The sequence below is a fragment of the Chiloscyllium punctatum genome, chromosome 8, assembly GCF_047496795.1.
Source record: "Chiloscyllium punctatum isolate Juve2018m chromosome 8, sChiPun1.3, whole genome shotgun sequence".
Taxonomy (NCBI): domain Eukaryota; kingdom Metazoa; phylum Chordata; class Chondrichthyes; order Orectolobiformes; family Hemiscylliidae; genus Chiloscyllium; species Chiloscyllium punctatum.
Genome location: NC_092746.1, coordinates 38,980,725 through 39,001,684, shown reverse-complemented (window position 1 = coordinate 39,001,684; position 20,960 = coordinate 38,980,725). Strand labels below are relative to the sequence as shown.

Genomic DNA, 20,960 nt, shown 5'->3' with positions numbered 1-20,960 from the left:
CCACTCCAATTTTCTCCTCACCAGCTGGTTCTCCTTCATCAGATACCATCTTCTGAAGCTTGCTGATACCATTCACAGGGTTGTGCTGACGTTTGCAAATATTACTAAGGGCAGAGTTACTTGTGACGCTTATCTTCTGGATGATAGGTGGTAGTGGCAGGTTACACAATAAAAGACGGGTTGACATCTGTTCAGGTTGTTGAAATAGATGCACCAACTAGTATCTTAACCAGTGTGTCTTGTGCTTCACTTCCAGCTCTTAACATATTGCTCCTGCCCCAGTTGTTTTTTGCCTGGCAACTAAAAGGCAGGATACTGCCAAATGTGTGGGCTAGAGTCCCATGTGTGATCGGAACGCAGGAAGAGTGAGAGGCCATTCAGCCTGTCAAGTCTATTCAACCATTCAGTTAGATTACAATTACATTAAAAAGATTAGATAATTGATGTGTATATCAACTCTCTTTAAAAACATTGTTAATCTTCCTTTGAAAAGTCTGTCTCCATTTTAAAATTTACAACTGATTTAAAATCAGAAGTGTCTGGGGGAAGAAAGTTCCACGTTTACATTGCTTGCTGAAATCAGTTCGGGATAATGTAGCCTTAATTTGATTATGCTCATTTGTTCTGAACTTTCTCACCAGAGAAAATAGTTTCTCTCCATCACTGCTGTCATGTTTGTTAATTATTTCAAACTCCTCAGTTCATGCACCACTCTGTTTTCTGAGTAAAGAATGGTCAAGTGAGTGCAAACCTTCACCGTGCAATAACTTTAGATTAGATTACTTTTTTTTAGATTAGATTACTTACTTACGGTGTGGAAACAGGCCCTTCAGCCCAACAGGTCCACACCGACGCGCAACCCACCCAGACCCATTCCCCGACATTTACCCCTTCACCTAACACTATGGGCAATTTAGCATGGCCAATTCACCTAACCTTTTGGACTTGTGGGAGGAAACTGGAGCACCTGGAGAAAACCCATGCAGACACGGGGAGAATGTGCAAACTCCACACAGTCAGTCACCTGAGACGGGAATTAAACCTGGGTCTCTGGCGCTGTGAGGCAGCAGTGCTAACCACTGTGCCACCGTGTTAAATAACTACAGCCCATTAAATTCAGACTGCAGTAGTGCTGCTAATTTGTAGGATGTTTGCCCTTGTTCTCCATCCTTACTTTAGGTGCTTACTGTAAGAGCTGATCATGAAGACAAGCTCAATTTCGAGCACATTGGTTTATGCAACGTGAACAGCAGGATCATTAACAACTAAAAGTTTTTCTTGTTTTACTCACTCAGCCTTTTCCATGATATTGAATAATCGGGACAAAGTTAGTTTGAGAAATAATGCAAAGTTTTTGTTGCCAAATTATAGACTTCAAAAAGGGCTCATGTAAATACAATTGCAAAAAAAATTTAAAAACATAAATTAAAAGGCAAACAAAATTAACGTGCCCTCCAAATTCTAGATGAAGGCTGCAGTTTCAGCTCTAACTTTGGGTTTCCAGTAAACCAGCAACTCAGCTTCTCAGCAGGTTTATAAATAAAAACCTTCAATGAAAGGTGTACCCAATGTTGACAGCTGGCTAATTCCATATAAGTCATTGCTGATGAAGGGCTTATAGCCAAAACTTCGATTCTCCTGTTCCTTGGATGCTGCCTGACCTGCTGTGCTTTTCCAGCACCACATTCTCGACTCTGATCTCCATCATTTGCATTCCTCACTTTCTCCTAATTCCAAATAACGCCTGTTTGACAATTTAAAATTCTACTATATATTTAATTCAAGACTCTCACCCAAACATATGCCAAAATATACTGAACCAGGCATCTGTTTGGAACGTATCACCCTTGGGCCAGAGAAACAGCCCGGCCTTAAAGTATTTCTTAACAGAGTGAGACAATAGGAGCCACACTTAAACAAATTATGTTTCCATGGGAGCTTGTGTCTAGATCTGTTAAAATCAAGTAACTTATTCAACACTCAATTTTGGGATGTGCAAAAACCTAATTTGCAGTTTATCTGTCTCAGAAAAAAAACACTCAATATAATAATTAGCAATTTACATTAGTAGTACCATTTTATGGTATGCCTTATAAGGAGTTGGAAAAAGCAAAACAAAAGAGAGAGGGATTAAGAGAGAGATAAAGCAAAAGCACAGACTATGGCCTGGATTTTTACCTGTGAGTTGGGTGTGGAGATGGGAGAATTCCCAGCTCTGTGAATGCTGTGAAATGTAAAATGGCCGCCAGGCCGGCAGATTTCTATGCTGAGTGGGCTGACTCCATGAGAGCAGTGATTCTGCATTAAGTGGACATGGAGGTGGGTTGTGCCTTTGTGTATCAGCACTGTATTTCAATTTAAAAACCAAAAGATTAGAACATAACATACTTCTCCACCTCTCACCCTTCATTTCCCCTTTCACCTGTCAAACTCCTCGTGCTCCATTCCCTGTAGCAATTCCATTACCTGACAAACACCCATGCCAACTCATGCTCTGCATCAACTGTACCAACTGCCTGTGGTCCTTCATATCCACATGCCAAGATATGTCTCTCTATCCACCTCTTAAGGCTGTCTATGGCCCTTATGCCAACTTAGTGTGAATTCATATCAACCAGTGTTTCCCCACACACTATCTTTTGCCCGTATACCTACTATGCTGACTCACCTGGATTCCATTATATACGGATAACAAGATCAGAGATAGGTCTTTCATTTATAAAATGTTATTTAATTCTCTGTTGCAAAATTCACTATATTCAAAATGTAATTCATGAAAACCAGTTTACTGCATTTACATTCTTTCAACAACGTAATTCATCAGAACAACAAACATTCTATTCAAGTGCACAGTACCCAATTTGAGCAAGAATTGGAATGTATTTATATTCCTACTTAAAAAGGAGGAGGAAATATCACCAATGATTTATCCTATCCATTCGAGTCAAGAAAGCTATAGTCAAGAAAGCACACCAATGCTTCTACTTGCTCAGAAGGCTAAGGAAATTCAGCATGTCCACAGTGACTCTCACCAATTTATATAGATGCACCATAGAAAGCATTCTATCCAGGTGAATCGCAGCTTTGTATGGAAATGCTGTGCGCAAGATTGCAAGAAATTACAGAGAGTTGTGAATGCAGTCCAGTCTATCACAAAACCCAGCTTTTCTTCCATTGACTCTGTCTACATGTCCCACTGCCTCAGGAAAGCAGCCAACATAATCAAAGACCCCTCCCACCTCAATCATACTCACTTCCACCCTCTTTCATTGAGCAGAAGATACAAGAACATGAAAACATATAGCAACACATTTAAGAACAGCCTCTTTCCCGCTGTTATCAGACATATGAATGGACGTCTCGTATGTTAGAGTTGATCTTTCTCTGGGCCTTCTCTGAAACTATAACACTATATTCTGCATTTTGTTCTATTACTCTGATCTACTTAAGTAAGCTATGATTTATCTGGTTAGAATGCAATGCAACATTTTTCATTGTATTTCTCAGTTCATGTGACAATAATAAATCAAATCAAATCAAATCAAAGGTCTATAATCACTTGGAGCTGTCAATCAAAGTGGGAAGTGGTAGGCACTCCATTGTGATGATGGATAGTTATGAAATTATTCATACAGCAATAACCACTAATGGAACCCCTAACACTTAAATGAAGTGAAATGACAAGAAATTGTTATTTTTGTTTTAAAACACTGCATGGGTGAATCCCAACTCAGTACCATTCCTACCCTTACAAAAATGAAAAATGCCCAGTTCTGTGATAGGACATATATTTTCTGGACAGTGTCTCCATTATGATTGTGTAGAACACACTGCAGAATCTAGGATCTTTGTTGTCAGAATAGGTCAGTGATGCACTGACTGAAGTATTCAGCTAGTGATACATTAATTTGGAATTCAAAGGATAATGTATACCATTAAAGAACTACTTTTAAGATTGTGGATCCAAATATATTGAATAATTATTTGTCAGTTTTTATTAAACCTTTCCAGTAACTATAAATTGTAAATGGACCCGGCTTTAATACCACAAAAAGACTATCAATTCTTGCTTATCATATTTTTTCTCCAAAGTGCTTGCATCCTGTTAAATTGTATACAGGAATAATACTATGATGACTAAAATACAAATGACATGATTACAACAATTAGTTTTGAAGCTTCTTTAGACAACTTATAAATAAATGCCAAAAAGCAGCTTTAATTCCACTTTATTAATTGCCAACAGCTAAAAAGATACTGGGAATGCCTGGAAATGCAAATAAACCTGTGCTTTATTATCTATTGACTTTCCGAATATGATGTGGGGACTGACAAATCCATTTTTGTTCATTTTGACCCCAAAGACATGAATAAGAGTGCTGCTGTATTGCCCAAAAGGATATGTGGATAGAGTTCAGTGGATTGTGAAATTCTGTAAGGAAACTTTTGTGAAGCTTTGAATGTCATGAGCTGCAGTGGTGTGTTTTTTCCTCTTCAAAAACAAACAACTTTCAATGAAATACAGAAATAGCAATAGAGAACATTCCTAGAATTACCCATCTGGTAACCAGGCAACCAGATTCACTGGGGACTATGAATTTGGCAGCAGTTCACTTAATAACTATACTAATACAAAGATAAGTATACTTGGAGATATTTTTTGATTACGTTTTGACATTTGAGTAGTCTTAAGTCTCCATGCCAATTATTTCTATCCTCAGTACTGTCAGTTTCCTAATTATTATCTGAAAGGTATCTCCTACCTGATGTGCTTGGAAGAAGAGGAGGATGTATAAAAAAAACAGGCAGGTTACATGGCTTATTTTTGACAGACAACAGATGTTGGTGGGGACTCCTCTTCCCATAATGAATATAGAACAGAAAAGCTGATATAATCATAAAGATGTTATGACGCTTCGAAGAAACTGTGATTGAGGTGCTGTCAGTGATGGTGAATGAAAGGAAGCGTGCCAGGGTGAGGAATGCCACCCAATTAGTCTCAATCATCCGAAAGTATTCAGAGCCTTAAGGTTGTGAAAGTGACACAGGGAAGCTCGGAGTCAGGGTCCTCTATAAGAACAGCTGTATCAGTTACTGGACTTGAATATCCAATAATCATCAGGGTCAATTCTATCCTAGAAAGGCACTTACTTCCTTGAAGTCATCTATGCAGCAATATTGTCACTTCTGCAGCTGCTCTGAAAGAGGTCAGTTAATGTCCATCTTGTTAGATTCATGCCTGTGATCTGGTATTCCTCCTCCTTCATTTGTGTTCACCCACATTTTAATTCCCTGCCTTTTCAGTCCAAGCAAAGGCTCATAATGGAATGTTAATTGGTCTTGCCTCTAAGCTCCTGAAGGTACTGGAAACTGCAAACAGCATTAGTAAGGAAGACTTGTGCTGCAGAACGTGCTGCACCTTTAGCCAAGCTGTTCCAGTACAGCTACAACATTGGCATCTGCATGACAATGTGGAAGGTTACGCAGGTGTGTCAAATGTGTTCACAAAAAGTGGGATAAATCCGACCTGGCAAATTGCCAAACTATCAGTGTGCTCTCGATCATCAGGTTGAGGAATTAATTGACAGTACTAAGAAGCAGCACTTTCCTGACTTCTTTACAGTCTTGGTCCAAACAGAAACAAAAGAACTGAACTTCAGAGATGAGGTAAGAGTGACTGCCCTTGACTTTGAAGCCACACTTGATGGAATATGACCTCAAGGAGCTCAAGCAAAACTGGAATCGGGGAGGGAGCTCTCTGCTGATTGAAGCGACTGAGTACAAAGGGAGATGTATGTGATTGATGGAGGTCAATCATCTCAGGTGAAAGACATCCCTGCAGGGATCCAGCAGAGTACTATTCTAGGGCCATCCATCTTCAGCTACTTCACCAATGACCTTCTCTCCATCTTAAGGTCAGAAGTGGGGATGTTCACCAATGACTGTACGATGTTCAGCTCCATTCATGATGCCTCAGATACTGATGCAGCCCATGCCCAAAACAGCAAGATCTGGACAACATCTAGGCTTGGACAGATAAGTGGAAAGTAACATGCATACTACACAAGTATCAGACAATGTCCATGTGCCAAAAGTGAAAGACTTTCCTTGATGTTCAGCAATTATAATTGCTGAAATCCCCACACCCTAACTACTAATGTTCTGGTGGTCATCATTGGTCCACTCCAATTTTTGGTCAATCATACAAATATTTTCACTGCAAAAGTAGGTCAGAGGTTAGGAATTCTAAAGCAAATAATTCACCACTGGTCTCGCCAAAGCCTCCCGACTATCTACAAGGTACAAGTCAGGAGTGTGATGGAATACTCCCCTCTGTTTCACCTGTGCTCGGATGGCTACATCGTCCCAATTGAACTTGTGCCCTTCGTTGTCTTTGTGGTTGGAAATGAGAGAGTGCTGGTCGTGTCTAACAGTGGTGAGCTGATGTTCATACTCATATGGTCAGTTTTCTTCCTGTTTGCCCTATGTAGTGTTTTTCACTGTCTTCGCAGGGTATCTTGTAGATATGTTGGATGTGGGTATTGGGTCTTTAACATTTGTGAGGAGCTGATGGAAGGTGTTTACTGGTTTGTGGGCCACTAAGATTCCTAGGGGTCTGAGTAATTAGATGGTTATCTTTGCTATGTCTTTGATGCATGGTATGGTTCCTATCGTGTCTGGTCGTGTGTAGTGTTTGCTTCTTTGAGTTTGTCCCATAAATATCGGAGGGTAGTCCTCTAGGCGTATCTGTTTTGTTTAAATCCTTTGAATAAGTGTTGCTGTTCTGCCTCAGAACTCCTGAAGACAGAACAGGGAAGCCTATTCTCTCATTTCCAACCACACAGACAACAATGGAGACGAATTCAACTGGGATAATGTAACCATCCTAGCGCAGGCAACACAGAGACACTCCAGAGCATTCCTTGAAGCCTGGCACTCCAACAGGAACTCAATCAATAAATACATTGGTCTGGACCCCATATACAAATCACTCAGACACAGAACCGGAAGTACCAACAAACAGAGATACATAAATACCAGATAGGACAGAGCACCAACACCTTATTAAAGATGCATTAATGTTGTCATCTAGCAAGGCGACACAGTGTTTGCAGAATAACTCATTGGCTCGACAAACGAACCCATGACTTCATAGTATAACATATTCAGCTCTTCTTCTGTCCTGGCCTGCTATTTATCATCTCCTTGTTTACCGACCCCTTTTCTATCTCTGTCTTTCTCTCTGGGCCACCTATCAGCTCACCTCTCCCCGTCTTTCCCCTTACTTCAGCTTCAGCTTAGAAAACTTTTTTTCCCAACTGCTAACGTTTCCGATGAAGAGTCACCAGACTTGAAACATTAACTCTGCTTTCTTCCCACAAATGCTGCCATAGCTATAGAGTTTCAAATGCAATTTCTGTTTTTGTGCATTAGTAATGATGTGTTTAAATTGTTACTCTTCTTAATATGAGTTTTGTATTTTGAATATTTCCCTATTGAAGGTGTATATGTGCCTTATTATGTGTCACCTCTTTCCCTTATCCTGCCAGTAAGTAGTACTGGTGGGTACTACAAGAAGCTTTAGATGTTAAAGAAAATCTGATACATTATTTGTCATGAACTGTGCTTGGACCTTGTATGTAAAACGTCTCTGTTTATTCAATTGCTACAGACTCCCCTTGGGCCACATGATGGGACAGAAATGTCACTGCTATCTGTATCAATTAGTTGTTCCCATATAGTCCCTATTGATAACATTTATCTCATTATCATGTGTAGATTGCCTACCAATATCTGCCTCCTTAAGATAGTGTCCGTGCTTGTGTGTTTAGGGGTATTGATTCTTTATTAGGTCCTGGTTCTATAACTCTCCCATGTGTACCTCTCCCCAGAAGATCTGAAACTAGCCATGATTGCAACTTGTAATTTAGAACTAAAACCTCCTTAAGAGTGAGGTCATTAGATTAGACAGATTCCCTACAGTGTGGAAACAGGTCAATTGGCCCAATAAGTGCACACTGACCTTCCAAAGAGTAATCCACCCAGACCCATTTCCCTCTGACTAATGCGCCCAACATTATGCACAATTTAGCATGGCCAATCCGCCTGGCTTGTACATCTTTGGATGGAAACCGGAGCACCTCGACAAAACCCACGCACAAACGGGGAGAATGTGCAAACTCCACACAGTCGCCCGAGGCAGGAATCGAACCCGGGTCCCTGGCGCAGTGAGGCTGATGCCCTTCCTGATGAAGGGCTTTTGCTGCACCTTGGATGCTGCCTGACTTGCTGTGCTTTTCCAGCACCACTCTAATCTTGACTCTGATCTCCAGCATCTGCAGTCCTCACTTTTTGTAGTGCTACCTACTGAGCCACCATGCTGTTACTTCTACTGTGCCTAAGACATCCACACTGAAATCTCCAGTATAGATGTTAAAACAGATCTTGGTATTATAGTGCAGGTAATACTTAGCATCATTCACATAGGAGATAATGGCAGGTATGACTGTTAGATATTTCAAACTTACTCAGACTACAAAATTACCAACTAAATTACCTTGCAATATATAAATTCTTGCTTCCTTATTTGGAATAAGTTGCCGAAATGTCTCATTTTTTCATCATTGCCACTTGCCATTGCTTCCTGTTATGTTTCAAATCTAATTTAAAATTGAGAAATGTGGAAAATGCTGATGTGGTGTAACTAGTGTAGCTTGCGAGGTTCCAGTCTGCTCAGTTGTCATGAATTACTTTCAAAGCACTTGTGAGCATTTCCATATCCATATGCCAGTTTTTGGTCATATCTTTAACCAAAAAGGACTTTGCTTAGTTTGTTAAGATTTCAGTGGTTGATTAGCAAGCATACTGCTCTCTACAGTCATATTTATAACTTCATTTTGTGCTGTTTGTTCAATCTCACGCTTTTTGGCAGACCCTTAGCCAGATCCTCTGTAAGCGAGGCCTAATGAGGATAGATCTACCTCATGAAAATCTATCAACCAGCATTTGCGCTCCTGATGAAGGGCTAATGCCCAAAATGTCAACTCTCCTTCTCCTTGGATGTTGCCTGACCTGCTGTGCTTTTCCAGTGCTACACGTTTTGACTGTCATTTGCGTGGTGTTAGTTATTTTTTTTAGAAAATCATTGGTAGAAACAGCTCAGATAGAAAATGGGAACATTAAACGGAAAAATCTGGAAATGTACAGTACATCCGTGAAGGATAGAGAAAGGTCAATGTTTCAGGTGTCACCTATTATCAGGGTTGGGGAATAAATAAATGAGAAAACGTTTAGAAATATATGGGAAATGACCTGTTAGTATTTGGTCTAAATAAAGATTATGCACCTTCAAAACTTTAAAAATCAAATGTGAATTGAACCGACCCTTTAATACCAATGAGGAATCATTCTTGTTAGCATTCCCAAGACACTGTTTACCCATGCAGGCCTACCTGAATGTTTGTTTAAATGCTGGAGCATAGGAACCTTAGAAAAAAATAAACACTTCATTTCTAGCAACGGAGCAATGTTGCAAAATAAAATTGTAATCTAATTTATTTTCATAAAGAATAATTCGCAATTGAAGAACCATTCACATGGAACATTTTGTTGAATTTTAGTTGAAGGGAAAAATAATCACCACACTATTTTCTTATCTCATTGGAAACGTCTGATGAATGAGGTGTTCCATCAGAACATTGGCAAGAAGCTGCACATGGAGTTTCTGGTAACATGGGGAGACTGTTGTGCTGCAACAATCATGTGGTGCTGGCTGTACCAGAGACCATTTTGCTCTGATTTCCTGACACTGACACAATAGAGGAATTTTCAGACCCACAATCAACTTACTTGGTTACTTGTGGCACACATTCATTGGCCATCAGGTCCTAAGGAGAAAGTGAGGACTGCGGATGTTGGAGATTGGAGTCAAAAAGTATGGCTCTGGAAAAGTACAGCAGGTCAGGCAGTATCCGAGGAGCAGGAAAATCAATGTTTCAGGCACAAGCCCTTCATCAGAAATTAGTTTGGTCTTGAACTTGGATATTACAGTGGGAATACTCTCACTGTCCCATAAAACACTGTATCTCACTGAAAATGATGGAGCAGAAGATTGTACATAGACGTATTAACATCTGGAGCAATATATTTTTTCTCTTTGTCCTCCCATTGTTAAAGATCAATATTACAGTTCTTGAACTTAAAAAAGAGACATCTGTACCAGGCACCCCTTGATGTACTTCCATATGCACGTGTCTTTTAAATCTCGGAGCCAATAATCATATGAAACTCCCATGGAATAAAACTGGTGTTAGGCTTCTATTTAATTTACATAATAAAGGTGTAACTACTGTTATCTCCCTTGTAAAATATGTTGCTGAACAGCTTACATTGAAACCAGATGCTGTGCAGAATGTTAGCGCTATTTCACATTATGGATGGAATGTACTCATGTTCACATTCCCGCTGTAAAGAAATACCAACAAGATCCATATCATTGGCAGGAGATCATGGAAGAAATTCAGATCTTTTTAATTGAGAAAGAATGGTGATACCACAGCTCCCAGATAAGAAAAAAGAATAACTAGTGCACCATGGATCCCGGAAATGTTGATGTGTTGATCATCTAGATTTGTGTTTAACGGCCAACAGATTTTAGGGAAACATAAATATCAAGGATGGAGAACCATTTCACAGCTTAACGCTGATTCAGAGGTGTACAAACTTCGGTGAACTGGGGAAGTGGATCGATATGTAAGTGCTTTTCTTATCAGTTTGGAAGGAGCGAAGAAGAAAGTTCTCAAGGTCCTTTACCAAGCAAAAAGGTAGATAGCTGGCCCTGACTTGTTGTGCACATGAAGAGGTTGTCCATTTTTGTGGAAATAACAGCAGAGGCCTGAATCTGGCAGCTCCACCCAGCGGCATCAACCATTTTCACAGGGTGAGGGTGGGAAGGGGCAGGTTCTAATTTGTACATCCATGATTCATGGAGGCAGCTGTCCATGTTAATGTGCACTGCCCAAAGGACATCTGATTTCTGCAAGTTAGATGTGAAAAATACAACCTTGTGCACTTTAAATCTAGCAGGGCAAAGTCTAAAGCTGCAGGAATAATTTGGAGGTCAGGCATTCTTTTAGATTTGTCTTGGGACAACTTGGGGAGAGGTAAGGTATCCTTACAGAGGGGGCAGGCAGCATCCGAGGAGCAGGCGAATCGACGTTTCGGGCATAAGCCCTTCAGAAGACGTCGATTCTCCTGCTCCTCGGATGCTGCCTGGCCTGTTGTGTTTTTCCAGCACCACATTTTTCAACTCTGGTACTCCAGCATCTGCAGTCCTCACTTTCTCCTAGTTTATCCTTATAGAGAGGTAACTTACCCTTTAGCAAGAAGTTGTGCATGTGTGTAAAAAGGTGCATTGAAGCTACCAACCACATTGGTACTGTCAAGAGAACTGATAAGATAGCTTTTAAAAGGAAGTGTCATGCTGTCAAAACAATTAAGACTCTCATTATTGCTGGATTCTGGACTATTGCAGTGTGTCTGTTGACATATGTGTGAGGGTTATCATTACAAGATTAGTGTTGCATGACTAATTTTATAACCATCATTATATGGGGTCTCCATCAGATTGCAGTTTACTTGACAGCTCTAAGGGGAAATGAGTTCCTGAAGTAGGACTTCATCACCTTCAACGTACTGTCTAACTCACACCAGTTGTTACAGTTAACCTGAGAATGCAACTTTTAGAAAAAGCTTTGTCATTTACACATGAAAGAAGTGAATCTATCATGGTATTCAAACAGATGAAAGACTCAATAGACAATCAGGGTATTTTTCAATGTATAATTTCAGTTACATCACACTGTAACCTTTTGCTACAAATTCTGTGCCTTACAATTGTGTCCTCCACAACCATCTGATGGAGGAGTGTCGCTCCGAAAGCTAGTGTGCTTCCAGTTAAACCTGTTGGACTATAACGTTGTGGTGTTGTGTGATTTTTTAACTTTGTCCACCCCAGTCCAACACCAGCACCTCCACATTATGAAGTAGGACTGTTGTGGATCCAGTGCTCCACCTAATTTTAACGAATTGTACTACACCCCCAACCCTTCAATTTCATCCCTCAAGTGTTCAGTTTCATTCCCCTCCTTTTCCAGGCACCAGCTGCAACTGTTAACTTGTATTGGTACATTCTTCACTATCGCCCAGGCTGACCACTTGCAAGTTGTTGGCAGCCAGATGTTATTTTATTTTTAACTAGCATTCCACCTCTCCTCTGTAAGTAATACTTCAGAAACAAACCACATCCTGTGGTTAACTGTCTTGGAATAGTTATTCTACAGATAATCAGTACCGTTTTAATTTTAGAAATATCTTGATAAAAAGTGTTTCTTTCTCTTTTGTAGGTTCTTGGTTCCAAACCAACACTGAGTGCAGGAGATGACAATGACGATCACGTTGCAGACATATCGAACAGGAAAATGGCAAAGCTTTATATGGTATTCTACATTTACTGTAGTGCTTATTCTTACCTGTACAATATTTCGTCAAAATGTTCCCAATAGCTATTTTGGCGAACAGCAATTTTCAAAACCATATTTCAAACGTTTGCAGTTAGCAGCAGAGAACATACAATTATAACATTCAGCATATTTATATCAGAAATTTCAGTCTGCTTGCATGAGTGAGAGGAATGATTATGTAAACAGCTTAGAAAGAACTGTCAACACTGTTACTTGTAGATATTCCAGACTACTTGACTCCACCCCTTCTTCCGCACCCGAGAATCCTGTGACAGTATTTCAGAATGAAATACATATTCTACATAATTGCTGAACCAATGATAGCGGACTGCCAAACCATTCAACTCTTCAGTTTTCTTTTCCACGAAAGACAGTGGATGTGAAACTGCCGAATCACTATCATCTGTTTACATCGTCACTGAAAAGTAATTTCACCCCCATATTGAAAGTTTATTTACATCTTAGTGATAACAAAACAGAAATGTCGTTCATTAGATGGACATACAGACACCTAGAACTAATTATAATTAATTTAGTTAAATTTTAATTAATGGTAGATAAAAGTGTATTTTGAATTTAAATTTCAGTATCTATGTGAGCAAACATTAGCCACTGGCCATTACAGTTCAGCATAAACAGCTCTATTGAAAGTTATTTCATAGCAAGCTTGTTCCTGCCTTTTTATTGGGGTATGTTGCATTAGAAAGAATGGGTATTGTAGTATTATAGTAATAAGCCTTTGTTAAATAGTCTTACTGAAAAATAGTGTACTGTGTTTAACAGCAATATGGGGAGGTGTTACATCTCAAGATTAAAACAAGAAATTTCCTTGATAAATAGACTATCAGCAAAACCACCTTTCTCTCCTCTGCTATAATTGGAGTTACCACCACTTGGTTAATGAGGAAATGCATATAATTTGTGATCATAAGTTACACAACTGTGAAGATTCAGAAGTAGCTCGAAGATTTGTGCTAAATTCAGTGATTTTCTCTACAATGGCAATCAGAGTTTGGAAAATTCAGATGACAAGGTTCAAAACAATCAGGATTCCTGCTCCCGATCACAGTCTAGTGACTCTGACTAGAAAGGTCATAAATAGTCGCAATATTGCTATGAAAGGGACCAATTACTGCATGGATTTCCTTCACAGTTATAGAACATCAGGACTCCCAATGGGTAATGGCCAAATTGGCCAACTCAATGGAGTGTCCATGCCATAGAGACAGAATCATAGCTATATAATTAGTGGAGTCCACTTTTCTCGCTGCCAATAGTTATAACGTTTTTACCATTTCTTCCTTCAGGTCTCAGATGCCAGTGGCTCAATGAAGGTGTCATTGGTGTCAGCTGAAAACCCATTCTCATGTGACTTGCTCTTGACTGAAGAGTGTTTTATACTGGACAATGGAGCAGACAGAAAGATATTTGTTTGGAAGGGTAAGATTATTACTAAAGTAGGATTCACCTGCTCTTTTGTCTTTGCGGATTCCTGAGTACTTGTGTATTCCCAGTTTTATTTTAGAACCATTCAGCTGAACCTTTCGTTAATTCTGCCAAAGTCCAAGTTGCACCAAGTCTTCTGGAAGAGTGTCTGCTGTGAGGCCTAGTGAGGATTCTCCCTGTATATTAGCAAACTCGCTGCTTTGACTACCTACTGCTTCCCTATGGCATCTGTCATGTCCAATTCCAACTCCATTTTACCAGGCACCATACCTGGAACAACGTTACACTCAGTGGTTATCCACCAAAAGATTGGCACCCTCGGTGCCCACACTGTCTTTGAAAGGCTGCTGTGCACCTGAACACAGTGTTGGCCATCCAGCAATGTCCCTCATTGGCATCATCCTGGCACAGAAGCCATGCTGCCCACAGCACATAGCTGGCTGGGCCTCCAATATTCACACTTATGACCCCAGTCTCTTACCCTTACTGCTGTTTAGCCATCACAACGCGCACTTTGCTCATCTGTGGCTACCACCCTGTAAGCCAGTGTGGCTCTGTTCCCAATGCCAACCATAGACCCACATCTTGTCATTGTCCAGATGGGCAATATCACATACAGACAGACAATTAGTCAGAAATCAAACATGGAGCTTTTATGTACAGACAGCAAAAGTGAACACAAACAAAACTAATAGAGGTTGAAATTCGTTCCCACAGTGCAAATCAGATTTTAACATCGTGACCATTTGACAGGCCACAGTGATCTGCTGTAGCCAGTTCTCAGCTATTGGAAGTGGTTGCCAATGAGGTTATGTCTGGTTTGTGATGCTTTATCACGGCCAGTGTAATTTCTCCCCAGTGTCCTTGTACTCCTCACAGTGGTGTTTTATAATATTCAGGTTTATCAAACTGAAACTGACTGCACACACCTCAGGTACTGTTGCAGCCATCTTTTATGGCTCTGAGGTGTGACTGCTCTGAGCGATGGCAGCAAGTACAGATCATGGTGGACACTATCAATATCAAACTCTATCTGGTCACCAGATACCTCCCTCGAACCCTCCGTGCCTGCTACTACCTCGCACTATGCCAACAACACACTTCCACTCACCTCCCACCATGTGGAGAGCCATCACATTGAGTTTCGCCTCCAACTGTCCTCCATGCCCCAAGGACCCTGGCATTACCCCGTTAATGATGCCCAGCTTGTTCCTCTGTGCTCTCCCTGTTACAACCACGGTGGTGGTCACAGCCACTAACACCCCCCAACCATTACCTGCCATGCTCTCCAGTGCTGTTCCCATACCCCCTCCCCTATTCAACTGCAAGTGGTCAACACCTCTGCCAGTGCCATTACCCATCACCCCCAAATCCCTCCCCCAGCCAACTACCCTCTTCCTCCCAGCCCTGACGTCCACTCCTTGTGGCAGTCATACCCCACCGTCCCACTCGCATTTTTTTGAAAGTTTGACAATGAGCCCTAAGGACTGTATTTGTCCCAGACCTGAGCAGCTGTGAGACAACACTGAGCAAAGCCCTGGCCATTTGCAGCTCCCCAGTGGAGGGTATGTGATTCCCCCGATTGTTCATGCTGCCCTAAATGATGGGCTGCTGGTAGTCCCGGACTGTGGTTGGACAGATCTCCTGACTATGAGCAACCCAAGCGGATGAGGAACCATAACAAAGATCCTTGACTGTGTGTAGTCTGCGTTTGTGACTGACAGCATTGGACTGAGGACCAGCCCCACTCCTCGATTGGACTGAGGACCAGCCCCACTGTTTTCCGACAGCGCTGTCTGGTATGCCACTCATCAACATGTTCCCCCCTTCCATGGGACAGTTCCCAGCAGAGAGCAGCATGTCTCTGGGAATGTGCTAAGCAGCACCTCACTATGGCGGGAAAGTTAGCCTTTTGGCTCTGTCTGAAGTACTGACATATTAACAGGTTCAGCATAGTAAGGCAATACAAGGTATAAAAGTTGTGAGCATGCAGGTTGGCACAAAGATGACAAGCCGCCCTGAGATGCAGCCTGCTGTAACCCTTGATCTGGTTGCTTGTTCAGATGCACAAAGTCTCTCGGCTGCAGCTTGTGTATTCCAGTTGCTGATGTATGCTGCGATGCCAATCTGCCTGGGTGGCCTGTGAGTGAAACGGAGAGGTAACAGGATGGTCACAAGATGGGCACCTGGCAGATGCCAATGTCCCTGGAATTGGAAGTGGCTGATGTCCATGGCTCATACCCTGAGCTACACTTTGGTCACATACAAGGTGGAGGTTGTTAGGTTTAACCGGCAAGCGGAATCTGCCAGAGACCTGCTGTGAATTCTTGCCATCCGGCTTGTTTGGCAAGTTAGTAGCATTGCAAGATGAATATTAATGAGGCCGGGAAGGCCATCAGAAAAGTATTTGAGAAGTAGTTATTCTGCTTAATTAGCAACTCGAGGCTACCTAGTGAGAACTCAGTGCTTAGTGAGAACTCCCCGCTGCTAGTGAGAACTCCCCGCTGCCAAATGAGAACTCAGTGCTAAGAGAGAACTCCTCGCTGCCTAGTGAGAGCTCAGTGCTTAGTGAGAACTCAGTGCCTAGTGAGAACTCAGTACTTAGTGAGAACTCCCCGCTGCCGAGTGAGAACTCCAAGTGAAAGCATAAAAGTTAGAGGAAGCAACTCCCAATTCCACAAAGCTCTCCACAGGCCACGAGTTCACTCAGTTTTTACCCTGTGTTGCACAAGGCAACTGGTGTGTGCAGATCAGAGCGATAGAATTTTTGTCCAGCAGGTTCTATGACTAATGATCTCTTTTAATATTTACATGACAAAGAATTGTTGGCTATATGAAGATAGACAAAAGTGTTTAGGTGTTAGCTAACGATGTGCAGTTTCCGCAACTTTGTGAAAATAATTGATATGAAATTCCATCAATCAGGATGACCACAAGGCCAGTTTTGTTGCAGATTCCCTGTTTATCAGTATAAATTGAGAGCAAGTTCCCCAGTGTATAAACAAGCCATCTCCCATCAGTATGGTTGAGACATGTTTTGAAATTATATAATTGAATTGTGTTGGAGAGATATAAACCTTTTCCTTCAAGGCCCAGCCTATTTTTGGCTGAAGAGAAAAGTAGACTCCACCAAACTTCCATCCACTTTGCACATTGTAAATCACTGAGTCTTACCCATTTGTGCCAAAACATTAGGAAAAGTTTTTGTAGGCAACACCACCACCAACAGGGTATTAGCAGTACTACAGTTCCTTTGTTTTCCATTTCGAAAACTATTGTTAAAAAAATGATAAATATCAAACTGTGAAACCAAAAGATATGATTCGTTAACATAAACTTAACTTGACTTTAAGTTAACAAACAAGAAATAAAAATCTTTCAAATACATAGAGCTCTATTACATTCTAAGTATGCCCCAAAATCTTTTACATCTAATGAACTGCTTTTCACAGTGTTATTTCCGAGTTTGTGCAGAAAAGTTAATACAAATTTGAGCCGAGTGCATGAAATCAATCGCAAACACGTCAGACAAATTGCCTTTTTTGGTGTTGTTGGTTTGGTAACTTTTTCATGAAATGTCTTTGATCCTTTAATCTTGAGCTAATCCTCTCATTCCTGGATTATGTTTACTTCACCTTGAGTCACCCAAACCTGCACTGCCTGACATCAAATCATTATTTATAATCAATGTTACTTTCTACAAGTGGAGTAGTTACTGATGAGCTAGTTGTGATGTTGAAAACAATTGTTGCTGCTTTATGTCAGTGGGAGCAGCAGGAGTTGGAATATTCATCAATGAAATGTGGATGTTCCTGGGAGATTGGCATCTATTGACCATCCTCAGTTATCCTGAGAAAGTGCTGGTGGACCTTCATCTTGAAGTGTCCTAAAGGAAATAAAGTTCACCGATCAACTCTTAGACAAACAGCTCCACCATCCATTAGGCACAATTCAGGAATACTCCCCACCGGCCTAGATGAGGGCAAGAAATGTGACACCATCCAGGACAAAGCAGCATGCTTGATTGACACACCATCCAAAACCTTCAACATTCATTCCCTTCAACACTGATGTGCATTGGCAATAGTGTGTACCATACACAAGGTGCACTGCCACATCTCACCAAGACTCCTCTGAGAGATACTCTGATGGAAACTCTACAGCCTGCAAGGTTCATTCCAAGCCATTCAGCATCTGACTCAGAAATATATTGCCATTCTTTGTCGCTGGGTCAAAATCTTGAAACTGCCCAGCACTATGAGTATTCCTACACCATAAGGACTGCATCAGTATCAAAAGACCTTATGTTTACATTGCAGTTTGGTCTCCAGTGTAATTACACAAGGGCAATAAATGGTAGCCTAGCTAGCAATGTTTAAGGTCTACCTCCCTTGAATGATTATTACTAAAAAACCTCTGAATAACATTGCCCTCAAAATAAATGCTTCAGCAGTTTTGATTGTGGACTGCAAGGCAGGTCTTTACATTTATATTGCTCAAGACATTTTTATAGAGGCAAAAAAACTGCAGATGCTGGTATCCAAAGTAGACAAGCAGGATTCTGGGAGACGCCAGGCAGCATCTGGAGGTGGAGAAGTCAATGTTTTGGGTGTCACCCTTCTTCTGGAATAGGGTGGGGGTGAGGGGAGCTGGAGACAAAGAGAGGGGGGAAGGGTTATGGGTGGGGGGGGAGCAAAGTGCTGAAGTGCTGATAGGTGAATATAGGTGGTGGGTATGACCTGGTTGGTCAATGGGAGGAATGAGTACAGTTGGTAGCTGGAAGGAGGGGTCAGTCGGGGGGGTGGAAGGAAAGGAGAGGGGCTGGAAAGGGAGTTGGGGGAAGGAAAGTGAGGTTATTTGAAATCGGCGAACTCAATATTGAGTCCTGTGGGCTGCAGGCTGCTCAGGTGAAAGATAAAGGTGTTGTTCCTTCAATTTGTGGTCTGATTCATTGTGATTATGGAGGAGGCCAGGGATGGACATGTCAGAGAGAGAATGGAGAGAGGAATTGAAATGAGCGGGAACTGGGAGGTCAGCCTGGCCCCACGGGCCTGCATAAGATTCTCAACAAAATGTGCCCTTAGTTTACCTTTGGTCTTACCGACCTTTTTATGCCAATGCAATGTAAACATAAGGTGCCAATGCATGGATATTGTTCTCTCCACTTTCTGAAATACAGGCACGCTGAATGTAAACTGAGAGCTTAAACTGGGGATGAGTGCTGTTGCTTCCGAGAATGAATGTGTCTGACAATGTGCATCCAGAGTTTGGTTCTTAATTTGCTTGGATTTTAAGGGAGGGATGACTGTTACTGAAACTTCCAGTCTCCAGTAGGTGGAGCTACTCTACAACAAATGATGGTGTTTGCTCTTCGGCCATGAAAGCTGGTTTTTAACACTTGCTAATCTTAATGTACTGCTCATTATGGTGCTTCAGAGGGGCAACTAGTAGGAAATACAGAGTTGTTAGCTCTTTAATAACCAGCTTCTCACTGTCCACTGGAAGGAGGGGAGGGAAAACTTACAAGGCCACTGGGATTGAACTGAAATTGTTATAAAAACTGGCTCGTTGATGAGTGATAACTGTCAAGTGGGTTGATCCTTTGTGCCGAGTTCAGCCAACTCTTAACAGAGCCATACAAATCTGCAGTAAGTCAGGACAGTGTTGATATTGCCTCTCTCCTGTGGCTCAGGGATTAAAGAGAGCGGGGTGGATGCTCTATTTGAAGTGGGGAGTGAGCATGGAACAGGGCAGTGCTTGTAGGTTTGCTGAGATTCTTTTCTCTTAAGATAACATCACAACAATCTTTGACCAACTGACCAACAGCTCCACCTGCTGGTGAGTGCATGCAACAAAAGTGAGTTACACTATTGCAGTGACCACATGCACAGCTGATAATTCAACAAACCTTGACTTCTGCCAAAGACTGCTAATGTTCTCTAGCTTTAGATGGATGGATATTATCCCTGTGGTAAACACGTGCATTACATTTCAGACAACTAGGTTTGGTTTCTCAGTCAAGCATTTTGAAGGCTTATTATGTGTTATAGTCATAGAGATCTTGGGAAAAAAATTCTTCAACGTGACAATTCTATTCAGTTAAGAGAATTTAGAATTATGTCAGTCCTTAACCAGTTAGTGGTGTCAAATTTATGTGAATGGTAATTGTTTAATAATTAGTCATTCATCAGCAATGATTAACTTTGGGTTACTATATTTAAAACCATAAGATGACAAGTTATGAAGCAGATATTACAGCAAGCCAACGGAGTCATGTATTTATAAATGCAAAGCAAACTGGCGAACAGAGTCACAATATTGTGTGCATACGTTACATGATGACCTTAAGATTGGATTTTCTTAAGCGCAAGGTATACATACAACATTCCCCTCCTTTCCAGAAGAAAATGTAATTATTTTTACAATGATGAATGAACCTATGATTCTATATAATGTATAGGTAATTTACTGAAACATCCAGATCTCATGATGATGCTTTTGCCTGGAGATGGCTCTGATTTCCCATAGTCATCAGTGATATTGTCTGTTGTTCCTATTTGTGTTTGGGATCTTGTAGCTGATGCAACAGTTAGCAGTTAGCAGTTAGAAAAGCAGGAAGCAGTTAGAAAACTGGAACAGACCTACATTGTTTTCCATTCATCTAACTGTTGTGCCAACAAGAAGGAAAGAGGAGGGCACAATGTTCTCATCTTTGACCTGGGAGCTGGCACCTTTGATATATCTATTTTTTTCATTCACCATGGTATCATTGAAATGAAATGGATGATGGATAATATCCACAGAGTTTTCGAAGCTAATGCAATGAGTTTGCCTTTTTTTTAGTGTATGAGCTCCTAGACCTTTCTTTGAGATGTCTATCTCCAGGGTAATTGCCTCCATAGGGTTGTAAAATTGCAATGGTTGATGCTTCTGATGGTGACTGTTTCACTGCTTGCTTCCTGTAGTCTTGTGCCATGTGAAATGCATATCCCT

General features: G+C 41.2%; 1 protein-coding gene across 1 annotated transcript in view; it reads left to right on the top strand.

Moving 5' to 3' along the window:
- The window catches only part of scin (scinderin), a 110,311-nt gene that overhangs the window by 39,732 nt on the left and 49,619 nt on the right, over nucleotides 1–20,960 (top strand). The window contains exons 5-6 of the mRNA XM_072575393.1: nucleotides 12,405–12,497; nucleotides 13,829–13,961. Coding sequence (XP_072431494.1) covers nucleotides 12,405–12,497; nucleotides 13,829–13,961 — 226 coding nt within the window. The remainder of the gene's footprint in view (nucleotides 1–12,404; nucleotides 12,498–13,828; nucleotides 13,962–20,960) is intronic.